This window comes from Stenella coeruleoalba (genome assembly GCF_951394435.1).
Source record: "Stenella coeruleoalba genome assembly, chromosome: 18".
Classification (NCBI taxonomy): domain Eukaryota; kingdom Metazoa; phylum Chordata; class Mammalia; order Artiodactyla; family Delphinidae; genus Stenella; species Stenella coeruleoalba.
In genome coordinates this window covers 21323812-21343178 of record NC_137164.1, presented here as the reverse complement: position 1 = coordinate 21343178, position 19367 = coordinate 21323812, and the positions used below count along the sequence as shown (strand labels likewise).

The 19367-nt window shown below is 38.5% G+C and overlaps 2 protein-coding genes across 2 annotated transcripts in view; one reads left to right on the top strand and one right to left on the bottom strand.

Annotated features, from left to right (window-relative positions):
* GTF2F2 (general transcription factor IIF subunit 2) overlaps positions 1–19367 on the top strand; it is a 159290-nt gene that overhangs the window by 60176 nt on the left and 79747 nt on the right. The gene's annotated exons all lie outside the window — the stretch shown is intronic.
* Positions 650–5110, bottom strand: KCTD4 (potassium channel tetramerization domain containing 4). Its single transcript, XM_079903379.1, has one exon. The coding sequence runs from the start codon at positions 2636–2638 to the stop codon at positions 1859–1861; it is 780 nt and encodes a 259-aa protein (XP_079759505.1). The 5' UTR covers positions 2639–5110; the 3' UTR covers positions 650–1858.

Below are 19367 nucleotides of genomic sequence, written 5' to 3'. Positions count from 1 at the left end.
TAAAAAGAGATGTCAGGGCTATTTTTATTATCTGTAATGAAACCCTGTTAGAGAAAATCTTGCTTTGACATTAAATCACTGCCCTTTTTTTCATTACGAAGTCTAATGCCAAGGAAAAGTCAACTTGTAAGCTGGAGAGGTATATAAACAGTTCAATTATAGTGACTGCTAAAATAGATTTTATTACTTTTTTCTGTTTTCATAGTTCTTTTAAATCTTGATTAAGCCATTTTTAAGTACATAAGAGATAATTTGATGCTTTAATAGAAACATTTTTTTCTTATAATACAAAAAGAAGATTGCGTGGTTGATGTAGAGATTTTTGTTTTTAATGTGAATTTTTAAAGGACTTTTTTGTACAAGAGGTTTTTAAATATTTCTTTTAGTATGTACAGCCAACATTTGTATTACCTCAGATGTTGTAAATGGGAAGTCATTTTTACTTCTGAGAATGAATATTAGCTTTGCTGAATTTTTATGTGTAAGCAAACTTTTGGCTTATATGCTAACTTATGTAACCTCAGTCAAGATTTTCAGAAATACTTTGTTGAAGTTTATTAAAGTTAAGATTTAATTATCAGTTTTAATGGTTAAATTTTAAAGGAGCGAATTTAAGATGTAATTTGTTCTTAGAAGCCAAAGAAAATAAGTGGCATAGAAATAAATGATTTAGCTGTTCTTTGGGAGGAAAAAAATACACTCACATTTAAAGCTAAGTTTCTAGATTATTTAATTGAGAGCCATATATAAAACTTAATTTCCAAAAATACCTTCTTATTTAGTATGAAGCAAAAAAATTACCACAACTCACTGAGTCTGAGTTTTAGCATCAAAAGAGGTGCTGAGAAGAATAAAGTTCTTTCATAAGGATGTTTAGTGATGTTCATCTAATATTTTTGAGCTTGAAAAATGAAGATAGGACGATTCTGAAAATGAACTCTTTCATTATTCTAATACCATGTACTACTGTATTGAGACTAAGTTATCCATGCTGTGTTGGAGCTCAGCCTGCAAAGAAATGAATTGGCTGATTTTTGTCATTTGCAAGTCCAGCCAGGGTTACTGCAGCCTGCCAGTTGATCACATCAATGCATAATTTTGTGTGAAGTCGTCAAAAGGTACTATTTGTTTTAAAAGTGACACATTTAACTTTTTACTATAATTATTAATACAAGCAAAGAAGTTAGTAGTGCTTTCTTTTTTTTTTATTGTCATCAAGCCGTTTTCTAGGAATTTTCAGCAATATATCAATTCAGCTGTAATTCTAGTATGAAATACAGAAACTATGAACAAGCTTTTGGTGCCTACCGTTAAAAATTAAATCCATAACTTTAATTCTTACAATCTCATTTTGTTTCACCACAGCTCTGTTTTAGTAGATCTGCATATCTGTCTTGGTCTCAATGGTTAAATTTACCAGTTCAGTTTTCTTTGTAGATTTTTGCCATGAGTAGCAAGGATTTAAAATCTTACAGTCCCTTAAAATATTTTGTTACCATTTACTTGAAAGAACGATAGATAATGTACATGCTTGTTCATTGTGCAAATACTTAAGACATTCTGATTGAAAGACAGCTTAAGGAAAAATAAACAAATAGCAAAAGCATTCAGTCTTTATTTACAATATGTAGAAGATCACTGTTTTCACTTTAAGTGTACGAGTCTGATCAGCAGGAACACCCTAGAGAAGGACATCTTTAGCGATAGAATTTACATACCGTTAGCTCACAGTAATTGATTAGCAGCAGGTCTCTGAGTACAGAGCTAGCTGGGTACGTTATTTGGGATGCCTTTGATGCTGTGGTTTTCCGAAGCTTGCTGGCTGCATGCTTGTTGCCTTTGTTCGTGACACAGGTAATTACTTGATAAAATGAAGTGCATCGCTGTGAACAATCGACCCTTTGGAGCAATCCAGGCTGGTCAGCAGTCTAAAACCACACTTTAAGGCCATCATTATGGCCTCGAACTTAAGAGTTTCCAAGGTGCAGACAAAGGTGTTGTCTTCCTTCAGTACAAGTCGAGTGCCATTTTCAGACTTTATGAAGTATTTGAATTGAATGATGTTTGACGATATTGAAAACTCCTCTGGAAAGCCATCCAGCCTGCTTTTGGACACCAGAACAATGCGAGATTTTATTTTTGATATGAAATCAGGAGCATTACAGAAGATTCTCAGTCCTTGTGAGCGATCATGGTTATCTGTTATTTCCAGGAAAGTAGTCTCCCTGGGTGTTAGCTGTTCTTTTTCCCACCTGGACTTCACTTCCTCCGCCAGTCCCTTGAGCTGAAAGAATTCTGCTTCTTGTGCGAGAAGTTGATTTTCTCGAAACCCTTCTGGCAGTAGAAGTTCTCCGTTTCGTAGGAAGTTTAGAACATGCCTGAAGAGGAGCCCATCCCTGTCTATGAAATAATGACCATCGGCATCAAATGGGCAGAGGATTTTTCCATTTACTATACCTTCAAGGAAAGTGTCTGGGTACTTGGTCAGTGTTTGTTTCTGAGTAATGTATAAGTATCCACCAACGTTGAGGGTCATCAGGGTGGATTTGCAGTTCTTTCCCTGGTCAGCATCTTCCAGGCTGTTGTGTTTCCCTTCATACTCCTTTTCTTTTTCTCTTCTGTTTATTTTACGCTCCATTTTTGAAAATGCTATTTCAGCTTGTTCTTCTTGGCGTTGAGATTTTTTAAAAAGAAACACTACCACACAAACACGCCTTTATTCAGCCCCAGCCTGGTGATGGAATGGAAATGCTGGCAGCGTTGCCTGTGCTGCCAGCTCGGTTTTGCAGTAGGTGGCGTATCAGCTATGTATGCAGGAGCTTTCTGGAGTAAGAGGGGAAAAAGATAATTTGCATTTAACTGTATCAGGGAAGGAACTCGCTGTGAAAAGATTTTCATGTGTATTCTTTGAAGTAATGAAAGTTACTGAATAAATTGAATTTCCTATTGGCAGTTAAGCAGTTACATATGTTTAATTCTCCAGCTAAGTGTGAATTTTTATCCACTTCTAAATGTCTTTTAAGTTATTAATCAGGCAGGCTTAATAATGAATAATAGTGTCACCTTTTGGAGAATAATGTATGTTGAATTAGTATCATTTTTTAAAGTAAATCATAAGTAGGAAACCCAAAGACAAAGGACCTAGGTGTATAGAAGTTTTTCTCCTAAAAAAAGTCACACATTTCACAAGTGGTGTAGTCATTTTAGAGACGCAAGTGAGAATATTTCAACCTGTTGTTTGTGACATTGTACTTGAATTTAATTGGATTTGCCTGTGATTCTGCTTTGTGGATCTTTAGCGAGTGAGAAGAAATTTTCTTCATGTCCTTTAACAAAAGTCTCTGTTATTTTGGCTTTTTACCCTAAAGGTAAAAAATCAAATATACAGGTTTTATAGTAATCTTTTTTTTTTTTTGGTTAAGATTTCCTATGGAAAATTCATAAGCTTGTTTCACCCTGAACGTGCTTCACTGCTGAACAAAGAGTTGGACTGCTGTGGAAAATACTGTAACCGTGTGTCTGTGTGTTTGTGTGTATGTGTGCACGCAGGCATGTCCTCCCTCGAGAAGATAACAGAGAGACACATTCAAAATACCTGCTGTAAAATAGTGTCATGGGCTAAGTTAGTTGGGTTTCTTTTGCCGCTGTTGGTTTTTTTTCAGTGTTCACATAGGGGGAGAGAAAAGACCAAAGCCTAGCTGCCCTTTTTTTTTTTTTTGGAGCTGGAACAGTGTGAGTGTGGTGTTTTTTTTCCCCTTTCTTTTTTTTCCTCCTTCCACTGTAACTTGCCTTCCAAAACATTTTAGGGATCTTGAGTCTTCGTTTCTAGAATTTAAAGACCCAGTGGTAAGAAGTGTGAGCGTTGTCCCCAGTGCACTATTATTTGGCTGATCTACCTGCCAGATTATTCTGAGGAGCTGCATTGTCCTCAGAATTAGACTTTAGATTTTGTTAAATTGATTTATATTTTTATTACGTTAAAGGTATTTGAAATTTTTTCAACTTTGTGTTGATAGAAATATTGGTACAGATTCTTCTAAAAATGCTTGCCTTGCATTTTCTCTAAACAATGTTAGATTTTCTTCAGATATAAAAATTTTACTTTTAATTATAGCGCATTTTGAATTTAGTATTTACGTATCCTTGAGCTCATCAAAATTGCATTGAAATTAAACTAGGAATCTAAGACATAACATTCTTAGGGCTGAGTTTTTGCTTTGAGACCATGAAATTGAACCAAAGGTAAGATTGAATTCTCGAGAGTTTTTAGTGTTTTATATAGAACTTTACAACTTGTTGGTAGTAAGCCAACATTTTGACTAAAACTTCCTCTCAGTACTGCATCATTTAAGAAGAGTTTACTATTATATTCTAACAATTTCATATGTGTTGATTCTGTGGTTTTGGAATCGGGTCTTACCTGTGGCTATGACTTTTTCTGAAATATTGAACAGATTTGGGGGGTACAACTTTAGAAATGGAATTCTTGTGTTAATAGTCAATGCACGTGAGTAGTACCATGTAATGGCAAAACCAGCAAAGGCATGCCAGTTTCATTTACAGTTATAGTCCTGTGTCAGTGAACTTCGTGGGACACCAGAATCAGTAGAACATAACTGTAGTATAGTGGTGGAGACTGTGCTAGAATTTTCTTTGTATGTTTAAATAAGGTGATATAGTTGAATTCTATGTAAGGCTTAGTCTGCTTCCTGATACACTGTTTGGCCTGTTTATAGACGCCTTCCTGGGGGAGCCCTAAAGCTAGTGCTGCTGGAGGATTTGCTTCCATGGGGTGGGGAGGTGAGGTAGGACTGGAGGAAGTTGGACTGCTGATCCCTTCAGCCATCACCCCCAGGGCCACCTTACACTTGCGGACTTGCTCACTTCTGGTTTCTGGTCTTTAAAATTCCTGGGGTGTGTTCTTTGTTTCTGCTGGCTTGCCTTGACAGACATGTGGCTAGACATGTGCCTCTAACCCGTGACCGCTCTTTCTCTGTAGACTTCACTCTGATGTTCTTGGCTTCTGCAGACCTGACCTGTGTGATTTGTTTGCCAGCCGCGGCCTGGCAACAATAGTGTAACAGAAGCCTTGTCGACTGGAAGCTGATAAGAATCCCTAGGACTTTTCTTTTATGTCCTATTGCTCCCAGCTTGCCGTCTTGAGAAAGAAAAATGGTACCCAGTAGGTCCCAGCTTCTCTGCGTTACTCCACTCCATCCCCATTAAAGCAAGATGATTGCAGTTTACAGAAATCACGGGGCTTTGTTGATCATTGCTGCTGTGGTGGTTCATATGCCCCTTAGGAGAAAGCCAGGTTGTCTTCTTTTTAGTCTTTTTTAAGCTTATATGTACCTGCTTTAGGGGGCTGTAGGGTGGGGAGAGTCATGTCAGTCAAGTCCACACATCCCTAAAACTGTAAAAATGGTGCTTCAATAACTATTCCAAGGCAAACATCCATGGTTTATGTGACTACATTTCTCTGCCTCACTGCAGATACCAACTGGAAGTAATCAATTCAGTGGTTTCAGCAGAAAGGCTTAACCTACACATCAAAGGTTAGCTCGCGGGCTTCCCTGGTGGCACAGTGGTTGAGAGTCCACCTGCCGATGCAGGGGACACGGGTTCGTGCCCCGGTCCGGGAAGATCGCACATACCGCGGAGCAGCTGGGCCCGTGAGCCATGGCTGCTGAGCCTGCGCGTCTGGAGCCTGTGCTCCGCAGCGGGAGAGGCCACAACAGTGAGAGGCCCGCGTACCGCAAAAAAAAAAAAAAAAAAAAAAGATTAGCTCGCGTTAGTCCACTTGACCACTAGACTTGAAGATTTCATCCACTTTGCAGACAGAAAGATATATTTTTTAAAAAGTGTCTGTCATAGACATCTGTAATCACACATATAAAAGAGCCCTTTAGTCAACTTTGAAGATTTATTTTCATATATATATCTGTTTCTTACTTTTTTCATTCAACTCTGTTTTTTGAATTAGTTCATGCTGCTGTGTATACATCTGTTTCACTACTTGTGGGTGGCACACGGTATTTCACACTTACGTACCCAATAAATGTTGTTTTTGATTCCCTAGTGATGGACACCCAGGCTGCCTCAATCCCTTGCTGTGATGAACAGTTTCAAGCACGTCCTCTTATGGGTGTCTGTGGAAATTTGAGGGCTTGCTGGCCGTGTTCAGTTTCACTTAGAACTGCCAGATGACTCCCGAGATCAGCTCTATCAGTGCACTCTCCCACCAGCAGTGCCTGTGGTTTCCTGTTTCCCCACATTTTTTCCAACACTTGGTGTTATCTGCCTTTCTTTTTTTGTTTTGTTTTGTTTTATTTTTTACATTTCACATATAAGTGATATCATATAGTATTTGTCTTTTTCAGTCTGACGTCTTTCACTTAGCATAATACCCTCCAAGTCCATCCATGTTGTGCAAATTTCATTCTTTTTTATGGCTGAGTAGTATTACAGTGTGTGTGTGTGTGTGTGTGTGTGTGTGTGTGTGTGTATCTTCTCTATCCATTCATCTGTTGATGGACACTTAGGTTCCTTTCATATCTTGGCAATTGTAAAGAATGCTGCTATGAACATTGGGTGCCTGTATCTTTTTGAATTAGAGTTTTCTCTGAATATATACCTAGGAGTGGAATTGCTGGGTCATATGGTAGCTCTGTTTTTAGTTTTTGAGAAACCTCCATACTCTTTTCCACAGTGGCTGCACCAGTTTAATTCCCATCAACAGTGTATGAGGATTCCCTTTTCTCCACATCCTCGCCAACATTTGTTATTTGTGTTCCTGTTGATGATAGCCAACTTTGAGGACGTAAACAGTGTCATTGTCAGGTTCTTGTTATGAGTATATTCATTGGTTAGGCCCAATGCCTAACCAAATTTTAGCAAAACCTTTCCACTATATGGTGATGCTAATCTTCCACTGTCTGCATTAGGCAGAATTTATTCCAGGCCAGTGGGAATTTCCATCTTATCTACCAACTCTTGATAGGAAATGAGGTCATCATCATCAACATTATTGACACAGAACATGACCATAATATATGCTTGCTCCATTTATATGCCAGAGGTATTCTCCTGCCATGGAAGGAAGTGGAACCTTACCAAGAAGGTATTTCTCTTGGTTGGAAGATAAAAGATGTGATAATTCCCCTAGACTCAACAGATCACTTTCTGAAATTCAAGCACTCCTTTCCAAGGAAAAGGGATGGTCTCAGAAGCTGCCTTTATTAAAAACACTGGGCTTCTGTTTCCTCATTCTCTGTCTCTACCAAATCTTTTTGGTTATTTTCACCTGCATACATTAATGCCTGTTTTTAAAAAAAGATTATTTCCTATTACCTTAGGAAGAAAGTAAAACCAACTGCAGAAAGAGCAGTAGCTGTCAATTTTCACTTAAAGCTGGCACTATGTCTCTGCCCTGGTCTTTTGCAGATTTTTTAAGGCTTATTGATCTGGGTCTTTCTTCTTCACTTGAATTTGATACCCATCTACTTGATTCTGCAGTGATATCTTGATCTGTTCATTTTCCAAAATCTGGCTAACCTCTGGCCATCTGACTTGCATGTCCTCTCATTCCTTTTTGCCTTGATCTTCCTATAACTTTTACAAGCTGAGTTTCTCTTTTTTAATGTGTGGCTTTCTTGTTCTTCATAGACTCCCGTTAATAGCATTGAATGTGAGAAATATTCACTTTGATATTCAGCTGTAATCTTGTTATTTTAGCCTCTTTTTTGGTGTTAAAAAATATAAATAAATTACACAGTGTAATGTATTAACATATTTTAAGAATCAAGGATTTTTCTGTGTTAATCTAATTCTATTTGAACATCAAAACTTTAGTTTTGGGCTTCCCTGGTGACGCAGTGATTGAGAGTCCGCCTGCCGATGCAGCGGACACGGGTTCGTGCCCCAGTCCTGGAAGATCCCACGTGCTGCAGAGCGGCTGGGCCTGTGAGCCATGGCCACTGAGCCTGTGCATCTGGAGCCTGTGCTCCGCAACAGGGGAGGCCACAACGGTGAGAGGCCCGTGTACCGTGCAAAAAAAAAAAAAAAAAAACTTTAGTTTCATTTTGAAATATAAAATTTCTCTGCAAAATTAGATGTTGTCTTGTACTGGGCTTCCATCCCCACAAGTACTACCTCACTACCTTATGGAGCTGACTGACCACAGTATCTCACCACCTGTGCAGAGTGCTGAAGTCCTCCTAGGACACATTCAGTATAGCCTTGGCAGGAAGGTGATGTGGATGTGTAATTCCAGTCAGGTGAATAAGCTTGTAAATGTTTTGCAGTGTTGAACTGAGTCTTCAGAGAAGCCCAGGAAACTTTGCTGCATCAGCAAATTTTTAAACCTCACTTGAGGAGTGTAGAAAAGATGAAAACACTTTGTATCAAAAGGAGCACAAATAAAAATGACAGACTAAATGAGAAGTTCTGGCAAAATTTCATTCCACGTTTCTTTGCTTTTCATTACAGAGGTAATCTTGAAAACAATTTACAAATTACATTAATTCATATTTTAAATGTACTTTGGGAGATGAGTATTTCAGGGAAAACTGTATTTTATAATTCTGTAGGCAGAAGTCATTTAAGTTTTTAAAAATGAGTTTGCTTTTCTTTTTTTGAAGTGCAGACTATGCATTATTCACTGGAAAATTTTATTGTAACTAGATGAGCAAAGCACTTCCATGAGCCATCAAATGAACACTGAAATTATATTGTGTAGAACTCATTTTTATAGTGCTATTTGGCAAAATGGAATTTTGCCTCCTCTTTCAGAAGGAGATGTTTTAAGTTAATAGCCATTGTCTACAATCTCAAAATGAGGTTTCATGACTCTGAAAAGTTGTAAAGTTAATATTGTTATGAAATCAGTAACCCAAAGAGTCTCTGCTGCTGATGCGGTGTCCTACCAATGTCCCTCCTGTTATCATCTTGATTTTAGATTCTCTTGTGTCTTCAGTGATGACATGGTGTTGAGGAGAGAGGGGGTCCTGAACCAGCAGGATGGGATATCATGGTTCATAGGAGGAAATGGAGTTCTTACACAGTGTAGAGTGATTGCAAATCAGGGATGGAGAAGTCTATCATATTGCACACTTTTTCACATTTAGCATTTCTGAAATCAGGGTACGTCTTAAAATCATTGGCTTGTAAAATTCTCATGGTAGTATTTTGTCTTTCTTGGGGGCACATAAAATGATGGTGACTATTACAATTGATGGTATCTTAGATTTGATGAAATATTTGAGCAGTTCTGTAAGCTGTTATCCCCATACCACCAGAAAATAAAATTACCAGAGATACAGGAAGAGGAAAAGATGTAGGGGAGAGGAGGAGAGAAATATCAGGGCAGTAGTTCTCAACCCTGGCTGCTGCATATTAGAATTATCTAGCGAGGTTGTAAAAACACCTCTTGCCCGCACAGTGCAATTAAGGTAGAATCTCTGACAGTGGGCCCAGTAGTTTTTAAAAAGCTTCCCAGGTGATTCTTAGGATCAAGCAGAGTTGAAGAACTACCATATACAGGAAATTGATGAGCTCAGAAAGGGGAACTTATCCCAAAGGAGTTCTTAATAATGAGGGCATAATTTCTACTCTGTAGTTATGAGGATCACTTACTATTAAAGTGTCTTGAAAATTGTAAAGAACTAAATTAGTATGTGGTATTACTGCTGTTCCTAAACATGGTGAAGAGAACAGGAGTTATTGAGGATGAAAGTAATGAAACTTGAATCATATTCAGTTGATTTAAAAATGTGTCATCAGATGGTCTATATTAATATTGTATCCCTCAACTATATTACAGGCTTTCTAAGTGCAGGGGTCTGTATTTTTCTTCCTTTGTACCCCTCATCACATCTAGCACAGTGTTTCGCACTATTTAACTGTAATGAAGCACTATAGTAAAAGTCTTTTCTCCAGGAGACTTAATCTTTCCTAGAAGGATTTGTTTTTCTGTCCATTTAATCACATTTGCTATTGTTTTTGAATTCTCTCTAATTTCAAGTGCAACAGCCAAAGCTGCATTGCACCCTTTGATGAAGGTCTAACTAAGACAAACTATCACAGTACTCTGATTTTCCTTTTCATTTATTATTACAATGCAGCATTACTTCATTTTTTTAAATAAAACTATATTTTATTTCTGGGTTTTATTCAACCTCTTATTTTTTTTTCTTTATCCATTTGTCTATTTTTTTTGCGGTATGCGGGCCTCCCACTGTTGTGGCCTCTCCCGTTGTGAAGCACAGGCTCCAGACGCACAGGCTCAGCGGCCATGGCTCAGGGACCCAGCTGCTCCACGGCATGTAGGATCTTCCCGGACCAGGGCACGAACCCGTGTCCCCTGCATCTGCAGGCGGTCTCTCGACCACTGCGTCACCAGGGAGGCCCCCCGTTTGTCTATTTTTTGTTAACATCTTTATTGGAGTATAATTGCTTTACAATGGTGTGTAAGTTTTGCTGTATAACAAAGTGAGTCAGCTATCCATATATCCCCATATCCCCTCCCTCTTGCGTCTCCCTCCCACCCTCCCTATCCCACCCCTCTAGGTGGTCACAGAGCACCAAGCTGATCTCCCTGTGCTATGTGGCTGCTTCCCACTAGCTATCTGTTTTACATTTGGTAGTGTATATATATCCATGCCACTCTCTCACTTCGTCCCAGCTTACCCTTCCCGCTCTCTGTGTCCTCAAGTCCATTCTCTATATCTGCGTCTCTATTCCTGTTCTACCCCTAGGTTCTTCAGAACCTTTTTTTTCTTTTTCTTTCTAGATTCCATATATATGTGTTAGCATACAGTATTTGTTTTTCGCTTTCTGACGTACTTCACCCTGTATGACAGATTCTGGGTCCATCCATCTCACTACAAATAACTCAATTTCATTTCTCTTTATGGCTGAATAATATTCCACTGTATATGTGTGCCACATCTTCTTTATCCATTCATCTGTCGATGGGCACATAGGTTGCTTCCATGTCCTGGCTATTGTAAATAGTGCTGCAGTGAACATGATGGTACATGACTCTTTCTGAATTATGGTTTTCTCAGGGTATATGCCCAGTACTGGGATTGCTGGGTCATATGGTAGTTCTATTTTTAGTTTTTTAAGGAACCTCCATACTGTTCTCCATAGTGGCTGTATCAATTTACATTCCCATGAACAGTGAAAGAGGGTTCCCTTTTCTCCACACCCTCTCCATTATTTATTGTTTGTAGATTTTTTGATGATGGCCATTCTGACCGGTGTGAGGTGATACCTCATTGTAGTTTTTTGTTTTTTGTTTTTTTTTGCGGTATGCGGGCCTCTCACTGTTGTGGCGTCTCCTGTTGCGGAGCACAGGCTCCGGATGCGCAGGCTCAGCAGCCATGGCTCACGGGCCCAGCCACTCCACGGCATGTGGGATCTTCCCGGACCAGGGCACGAACCCGTGTCCGCTGCATCGGCAGGTGGACTCTCAACCACTGCGCCACCAGGGAAGCCCCTCATTGTAGTTTTGACTTGCATTTCTCTAATGATTAGTGATGTTGAGCATCCTTTCATGTGTTTGTTGGCAATCTGTATATCTTCTTTGGGGAAATGTCTGTTTGGGTCTTCTGCCCATTTTTGGATTGGGTTGTTTGTTTTTTTGCTATTGAGCTGCATGAGCTGCTTGTATATTTTGGAGATTAATCCTTTGCCAGTTGCTTTGTTTGCAAATATTTTCTCCCATTCTGAGGGTTATCTTTTCGTCTTGTTTCTTGTTTCATTTGCTGTGCAAAAGCTTTGAAGTTTCATTAGGTCCCATTTATTTATTTTGGGTTTTATTTCCATTTCTCTAGGAGGTGGGTCAAAAAGGATCTTGCTGTGATTTATGTCATGGAGTGTTCTGCCTATGTTTTCCTCTAAGAGTTTTATAGTGTATGGCCTTACATTTAGGTCTTTAATCCATTTTGAGTTTATTTTTGTGTATGGTGTTAAGGAGTGTTCTAATTTCATTCTTTTACATGTAGTTGTCCAGTTTTCCGAGCACCACTTATTGAAGAGGCTGTCTTCTCTCCATTGTATATTCTTGCCTCCTTTAGCAAACATAAGGTGACCATATGTGTGTGGGTTTATCTCTGTGCTTTCTGTCCTGTTCCATTGATTTATATTTCTGTTTTTGTGCCAGTACCATACTGTCTTGATTACTGTAGCTTTGTAGTATACTCTGAAGTCCGGGAGCCTGATTCCTCCAGCTCCGTATTTCTTTCTCAAGATTGTTTTGGCTATTCGGGGTTTTTTGTGTTTCCATACAAATTGTGCAGTTTTTTTGTTCTAGTTGTGTGAAAAATGCCAATGGTAGTTTGATAGGGATTGCATTGAATCTGTAGGTTGCTTTGGGTAGTATAGTCATTTTCACAGTGTTGATTCTTCCAACCCAAGAACACGATGTATCTCTCCATCTGTTTGTATCATCTTTAATTTCTTTCATCAGTGTCTTATAGTTTTCTGCATACAGGTCTTTTGTCTCCTTAGGTAGATTTATTCCTAGGTATTTTACTCTTTTTGTTGCAATGGTAAATGGGAGTGTTTCCTTAATTTCTCTTTCGGATTTCTCATCATTAGTGTATAGGAATGCAAGAGATTTCTGTGCATTAATTTTGTGTCCTGCTACTTTACCAGATTCATTGATTAGCTCTAGTAGTGTTCTGGTAGCATCTTTAGGATTCTCTATGTATAGTATCATGTCATCTGCAAACAGTGACAGTTTTACTTCTTCTCTGATTTGGATTCCTTTTATTTCTTTTTCTTCTCTGATTGCTATGGCTAAAACTTCTAAACTATGTTGAATAATAGTGGTGAGAGTGGGCAACCTTGTCTTGTTCCTGATCTTAGTAGAAATGGTTTCAGTTTTTCACTGTTTAGAATGATGTTGGCTGTGGGTTTGTTATATATGGCCTTTATTACGTTGAGGTAAGTTCCTTCTGTGCCTACTTTCTGGAGAGTTTTTATCATAAATGGGTGTTGAATTTTGTCGAAAGCTTTCTCTGCATCTATTGAGATGATCATATGGTTTTTATTCTTCACTTTGTTAATATGGTTTATCACATTGATTGATTTGCGTATATTGAAGAATCCTTGCATTCCTGGGATAAATTCCACTTGATCATGGTATATGGTCCTTTTAATGTGCTGTTGGATTATGTTTGCTAGTATTATGTTAAGTGTTTTTGCACCTATGTTCATCAGTGATGTTGGCCTATAGTTTTCTTTTTTTGTGACATCTTTGTCTGGTTTCGGTATCAGGGTGATGGTGGCCTCGTAGAATGAGTTGGGAGTGTTCCTCCCTCTGCTGTATTTTGGAAGAGTTTGAGAAGGATGTGTGTTAGCTCTTCTCTAAATGTTTGATAGAATTCACCTGTGAAGCCATCTGTCCTGGGCTTTTGTTTGTTGGAAGATTTTTAATCACAGTTTCAATTTCAGTGCTTGTGATTGGTCTGTTTGTATTTTCTGTTTCTTCCTGGTTCAGTCCAGAAGGTTGTGCTTTTCCAAGAAATTGTTCTTTTCTTCTAGGTTGTCCATTTTATTGGCATATAGTTGCTTGTAGTAATCTCTCATGATCCTTTGTATTTCTGCAGTGTCAGTTGTTACTTCTCCTTTTTCATTTCTAATTCTATTGATCTGAGTCTTCTCCCTTTTTTTCTTGATGAGACTGGCTAATGGTTTATCAATTTTGTTTTTCTTCTCAAAGAACCATCTTTTAGTTTTATTGATCTTTGCTATCATTTCCTTCATTTCTTTTTCATTTATTTCTGATCTGGTATTTATGATTTCTTTCCTTCTGCTAACTTTGGGGGTTTTTTTGCTCTTCTTACTCTCATTGCTTTAGGTGTAAGGTTAGGTTGTTTATTTGAGATTTTTCTTGTTTCTTGAGGTAGGATTGTATTGCTCCAAACTTCCCTCCTAGAACTGCTTTTGTTGCATCCCATAGGTTTTGGGTCATTGTATTTTCATTGTCATTTGTTTCTAGGTATTTTTTGATTTCCTCTTTGATTTCTTCAGTGACCTCTTGGTTATTTAGTAGCATATTGTTTAGCCTCCGTGTGTTTGTATTTCTTTTTCCTGTAATTGATATCCAGTCTCATAGCGTTGTGGTCGGAAAAGATACTTGATACAATTTCAGTTTTCTTAAATTTACCAGGGCTTGATTTGTGACCCAAGATATGATCTATCCTGGAGAATGTTCCATAAGCACTTGAGAAGAAAGTGTATTCTGTTGTTTTGGGATGGAATATCCTATAAATATAAATTAAATCCATCTTGTTTAATGTGTCATTTAAAGCTTGTGTTTCCTTATTTTCATTTTGGATTTGTCCATTGGTGAAAGTGGGGTGTTAAAGTCCCCCACTATTATTGTGTCACTGTCGATTTCCCCTTTTATGGCTGTTAGCATTTGCCTTATGTATTGGGTGCATGAATATTTACAATTGTTATATCTTCTTCTTGGATTGATCCCTTGATCATTATGTAGTGTCCTTCCTTGTCTCTTTTAATAATCTTTATTTTAAAGTCTATTTTGTCTGATATGAGAATTGCTACTCCAGCTTTCTTTTGATTTCCATTTGCATGGAATATCTTTTTCCATCCCCTCACTTTCAGTCTATATGTGTCCCTAGGTCTGAAGTGGGTTCTTGTAGACAGCATATATACGGGTCTTGTTTTTGTATCCATTCAGCCAGTCTATGTCTTTTGGTTGGAGCATTTATTTCATTTACATTTAAGGTAATTATCGATATATATGTTCCTATTACCGTTTTCTTAATTGTTTTGGGTTGTTATTGTAGATCTTTTCCTTCTCTTGTGTTTCCTGCCTGGAGTTCTTTAGCATTTGTCGTAAAGCTGGTTTGGTGGTGCTGAATTCTCTTAGCTTTTGCTTGTCTGTAAAGGTTTTAATTTCTCCGTCGAATCTGAATGAGATCCTTTCTGGGTAGAGTAATCTTGGTTGTAGGTTTTTCCCTTTCATCCCTTGAAATATGTCCTGCCACACCCTTCTGGCTTGCATAGTTTCTGCTGAAAGATCAGCTGTTAACCTTGTGGGGATTCCCTTGTATGTTATTTGTTGCTTTTCCCTTGCTGCTTTTAATTTTTTTTTTTTGTATTTAATTTTTGATAGTTTGATGAATATGTGTCTTGGCATGTTTCTTCTTGGATGTATCCTGATGGGACTCTCTGTGCTTCCTGGACTTAATTGACTATTTCCTTTCCCATATTAGGGAAGTTTTCAACTATAATCTCTTCAAATATTTTCTCAGTCCCTTTCTTTTTCTCTTCTTCTTCTGGGATCCCTATAATTCGAATGTTGGTGCATTTAATGTTGTCGCAGAGGTCTCTGAGACTGTCCTCAATTCTTTTCATTCTTTTTTCTTTATTCTGCTCTGCAGTAGTTATTTCCAGTATTTTATCTTCCAGGTCACTTATCCATTCTTCTGCCTCAGTTATTCTGCTATTCCTTCTAGAGAATTTTTAATTTCATTTATTGTGTTGTTCATCATTGTTTGCTTGCTCTTTAGTTCTTCTAGGTCCTTGTTAAACATTTCTTGTATTGTCTCCATTCTATTTCCAAGATTTTGGATCATCTTTAGTATCATTATTCTGAATTCTTTTTCAGGTAGACTGCCTATTTCCTCTTCATTTATTTTTCCTGGTGGGTTTTTACCTTGCTCCTTCATCTGCTTTATATTCCTCTGTCTTCTCATTTTGTTTAACTTACTGTGTTTGGGGTCTCCTTTTCAGAGGCTGCAGGTTCGTAGTTGCCATTGTTTTTGGTGTCTGCCCCCAGTGGGTAAGGTTGGTTCAGTGGGTTGTGTAGGCTTCCTGGTGGAGGGGACTGGTGCCTGTGTTCTGGTGGATGAGGCTAGATCTTGTCTTTCTGATGGGCAGGACCGCGTCTGGTGGTGTGTTTTGGGGTGTCTGTCAACTTATTATGATTTTAGGCAGCCTCTCTGCTAATGGGTGGGGTTGTGTTCCTGTTTTGATAGTTGTTTGGCATGGAGTGTCCAGCACTGGAGCTTGCTGGTCGTTGAGTGGAGCTGGGTCTTAGTGTTGAGATGGAGATCTCTGGGAGAGCTCTCACCGATTGATACCACCAGGGAGGTCTGTGGTGGACCAGTGTCCTGAACTTGGCTCTCCCCCCTCAGAGGTTCACGCCTGACACCTGGCGGGAGCACCAAGACCCTGTCAGCCACACAGTATGTGTTAGGCGTTCCACCAGACTCTGGGAATACCAGCAGGGAACTGCTTCTGCCTTGCTGAAGACAGCTTTTTCTGAGACACAGCTGCCAGCAAACCAGAGGTCCTGCAGTGGGGCAGCCGTACATGTATGGGGCCAGAGGCTGGTTCTGGGGGCTCAGAGTCAGAGGACTGGAAGGGCAAGAGGAGAAAGAGGAAGAGGGAATTGGGAACTAGAAAGCTGGTGTGGAGAGGTAGAGCCAACCTCTTATTCTTGAAAGCAACTTTTAGATTAGGAATTATGTCTGTTTATACAGCATTACAACGTTATGCCCACATCTGTATTTGAGGATTTATATTGATTAATTATATATATTAAATTATTTATATAATTATATATAGCAAGCAAAAAGAAGACTACTGTGAAGTATAGGAGGAATGATAACTTGTGAACTTGCCTTGTAAACAGTAAAACATACAAATGTTTGTTTTAAAAATGTCGTTCTCTAAGTTATTTCTTTGACGAAAAGTTTGTTATGGCTTCTGTAGACTCCTAGAACAGTCCCAACTCCTCTGTACACTTCAGGCCTCCGTCTTCGATTTTGTACCTTACGTAACCACTCTCCTACTCCCGGACAACCAGTCTTGTCATTCACAGGTGCTCTTTGATGAGCATTACAACATCCCTTGTATAGGAATGTACATAAACCTTCTTTCTCCCAGTCCATAGGGGAAAAGTTGAAGGGCAGTAGTAGGAGTGAGGAAGCCGAGATGTTTTCTAATCCGAAGTCTAGTCCTCAAATTATGGTTTCAGTATTTGGTTTAAAATTGGGAATTCCCAGCTATTTAGGCATGTTTGTAATTTGAATATCATCACAAGAAAACATATTGCATGAACAGATAATTTGGGGGAGTACTGATATGGCTGCTCATTTTGTTGCTTTTGAGGTAATTAATCAAATGCTGACTCTGTAGGTTTACTGAAATCTGAGCATGATCTTTTATTCCTAAAATTCCTGAGTATTAGATAGAGATCAGAACATCAATTGACAAATCTGAATACAGCAAGAAACACCTTCTTAATAACATAGGGATTGCAGCTTTGCCCACCTGGTTTGTTAAGATGCCAAGTAGCATGTATTTTTTTTTTTTTTTTTTTTAAATTTGGTTGTGGACAGAGTTTCTTTTGTCCTGACACTGCTATGAGTTTATTTTTTATTTTTTTTTTTTTTAACATCTTTATTGGGGTATAATTACTTTACAATGGTGTGTTAGTTTCTGCTTTATAACAAAGTGAATCAGTTATACATATACATATGTTCCCATATCTCTTCCCTCTTGCGTCTCCCTCCCTCCCACCCTCCCTATCCCACCCCTCCAGGCTGTCACAGAGCACCGAGCCAATATCCCTGTGCCATGCGGCTGCTTCCCACTAGCTATCTACCTTACTACGTTTGTTAGTGTGTATATGTCCATGACTCTCTCTCGCCCCGTCACAGCTTACCCTTCCCCCTCCCCATAACCTCAAGTCCGTTCTCTAGGAGGTCTGCGTCTTTATTCCTGCCTTACCCCTAGGTTCTTCATGACATTTTTTTTTTTTCTTAAATTCCATATATATGTGTTAGCATACTGTATTTGTCTTTTTCTTTCTGACTTACTTCACTGTGTATGACAGACTCTAGGTCTATCCACCTCATTACAAATAGCTCCATTTCGTTTCTTTTTATGGCTGAGTAATATTCCATTGTATATATGTGCCACATCTTCTTTATCCATTCATCCGATGATGGGCACTTAGGTTGTTTCCATCTCCGGGCTATTGTAAATAGAGCTGCGATGAACATTTTGGTACATGACTCTTTTTGAATTATGGTTTTCTCAGGGTATATGCCCAGTAGTGGGATTGCTGGGTCATATGGTAGTTCTATTTGTAGTTTTTTAAGGAACCTCCATACTGTTCTCCATAGTGGCTGAACCAATTCACATTCCCACCAGCAGTGCAAGAGGGTTCCCTTTTCTCCACACCCTCTCCAGCATTTATTGTTTCTAGATTTATTGATGATGGCCATTCTGACTGGTGTGAGATGATATCTCATTGTAGTTTTGATTTGCATTTCTCTAATGATTAATGATGTTGAGCATTCTTTCATGTGTTTGTTGGCAGTCTGTATATCTTCTTTGGAGAAATGTCTATTTAGGTCTTCTGCCCATTTTTGGATTGGGTTGTTTGTTTTTTTGTTGTTGAGCTGCATGAGCTGCTTGTAAATTTTGGAGATTAATCCTTTGTCAGTTGCTTCATTTGCAAATATTTTCTCCCATTCTGAGGGTTGTCTTTTGGTCTTGTTTATGGTTTCCTTTGCTGTGCAAAAGCTTTGAAGTTTCATTAGGTCCCATTTGTTTATTTTTGTTTTTATTTCCATTACTCTAGGGGGTGGGTCAGAAAGAATCTTGCTGTGATTTATGTCATAGAGTGTTCTGCCTATGTTTTCCTCTAAGAGTTTGATAGTTTCTGGCCTTATATTTAGGTCTTTAATCCATTTTGAGCTTATTTTTGTGTATGGTGTTAGGGAGTGTTCTAATTTCATTCTTTTACATGTACCTGTCCAGTTTTCCCAGCACCATTTATTGAAGAGGCTGTCCTTTTTCCACTGTACATTCCTGCCACCTTTATCAAAGATAAGGTGTCCATATGTGCATGGGTTTATCTCTGGGCTTTCTATCCTGTTCCATTGATCTATCTTTCTGTTTTTGTGCCAGTACCATACTGTCTTGATAACTGTAGCTTTGTAGTGTAGTCTGAAGTCAGGGAGCCTGATTCCTCCAGTTCCTTTTTTTGTTCTCAAGATTGCTTTGGCTATTCGGGGTCTTTTGTGTTTCCATACAAATTGCGAAATTTTTTGTTCTAGTTCTGTGAAAAATGCCAATGGTAGTTTGATAGGGATTGCATTGAATCTATAGATTGCTTTGGGTAGTAGAGTCATTTTCACAATGTTGATTCTTCCAATCCAAGAACATGGTATATGTCTCCATCTATTTGTATCATCTTTAATTTCTTTCATCAGTGTCTTATAGTTTTCTGCATACAGGTCTTTTGTCTCCTTAGGTAGGTTTATTCCTAGATATTTTATTCTTTTTGTTGCAATGGTAAATGTGAGTGTTTT

Coding starts and splice junctions, on each gene's coding strand:
- KCTD4 (XM_079903379.1), bottom strand. CDS start 2,638: ATGGAGCGTAAAATAAACAGAAGAGAAAAAGAAAAGGAGTATGAAGGG.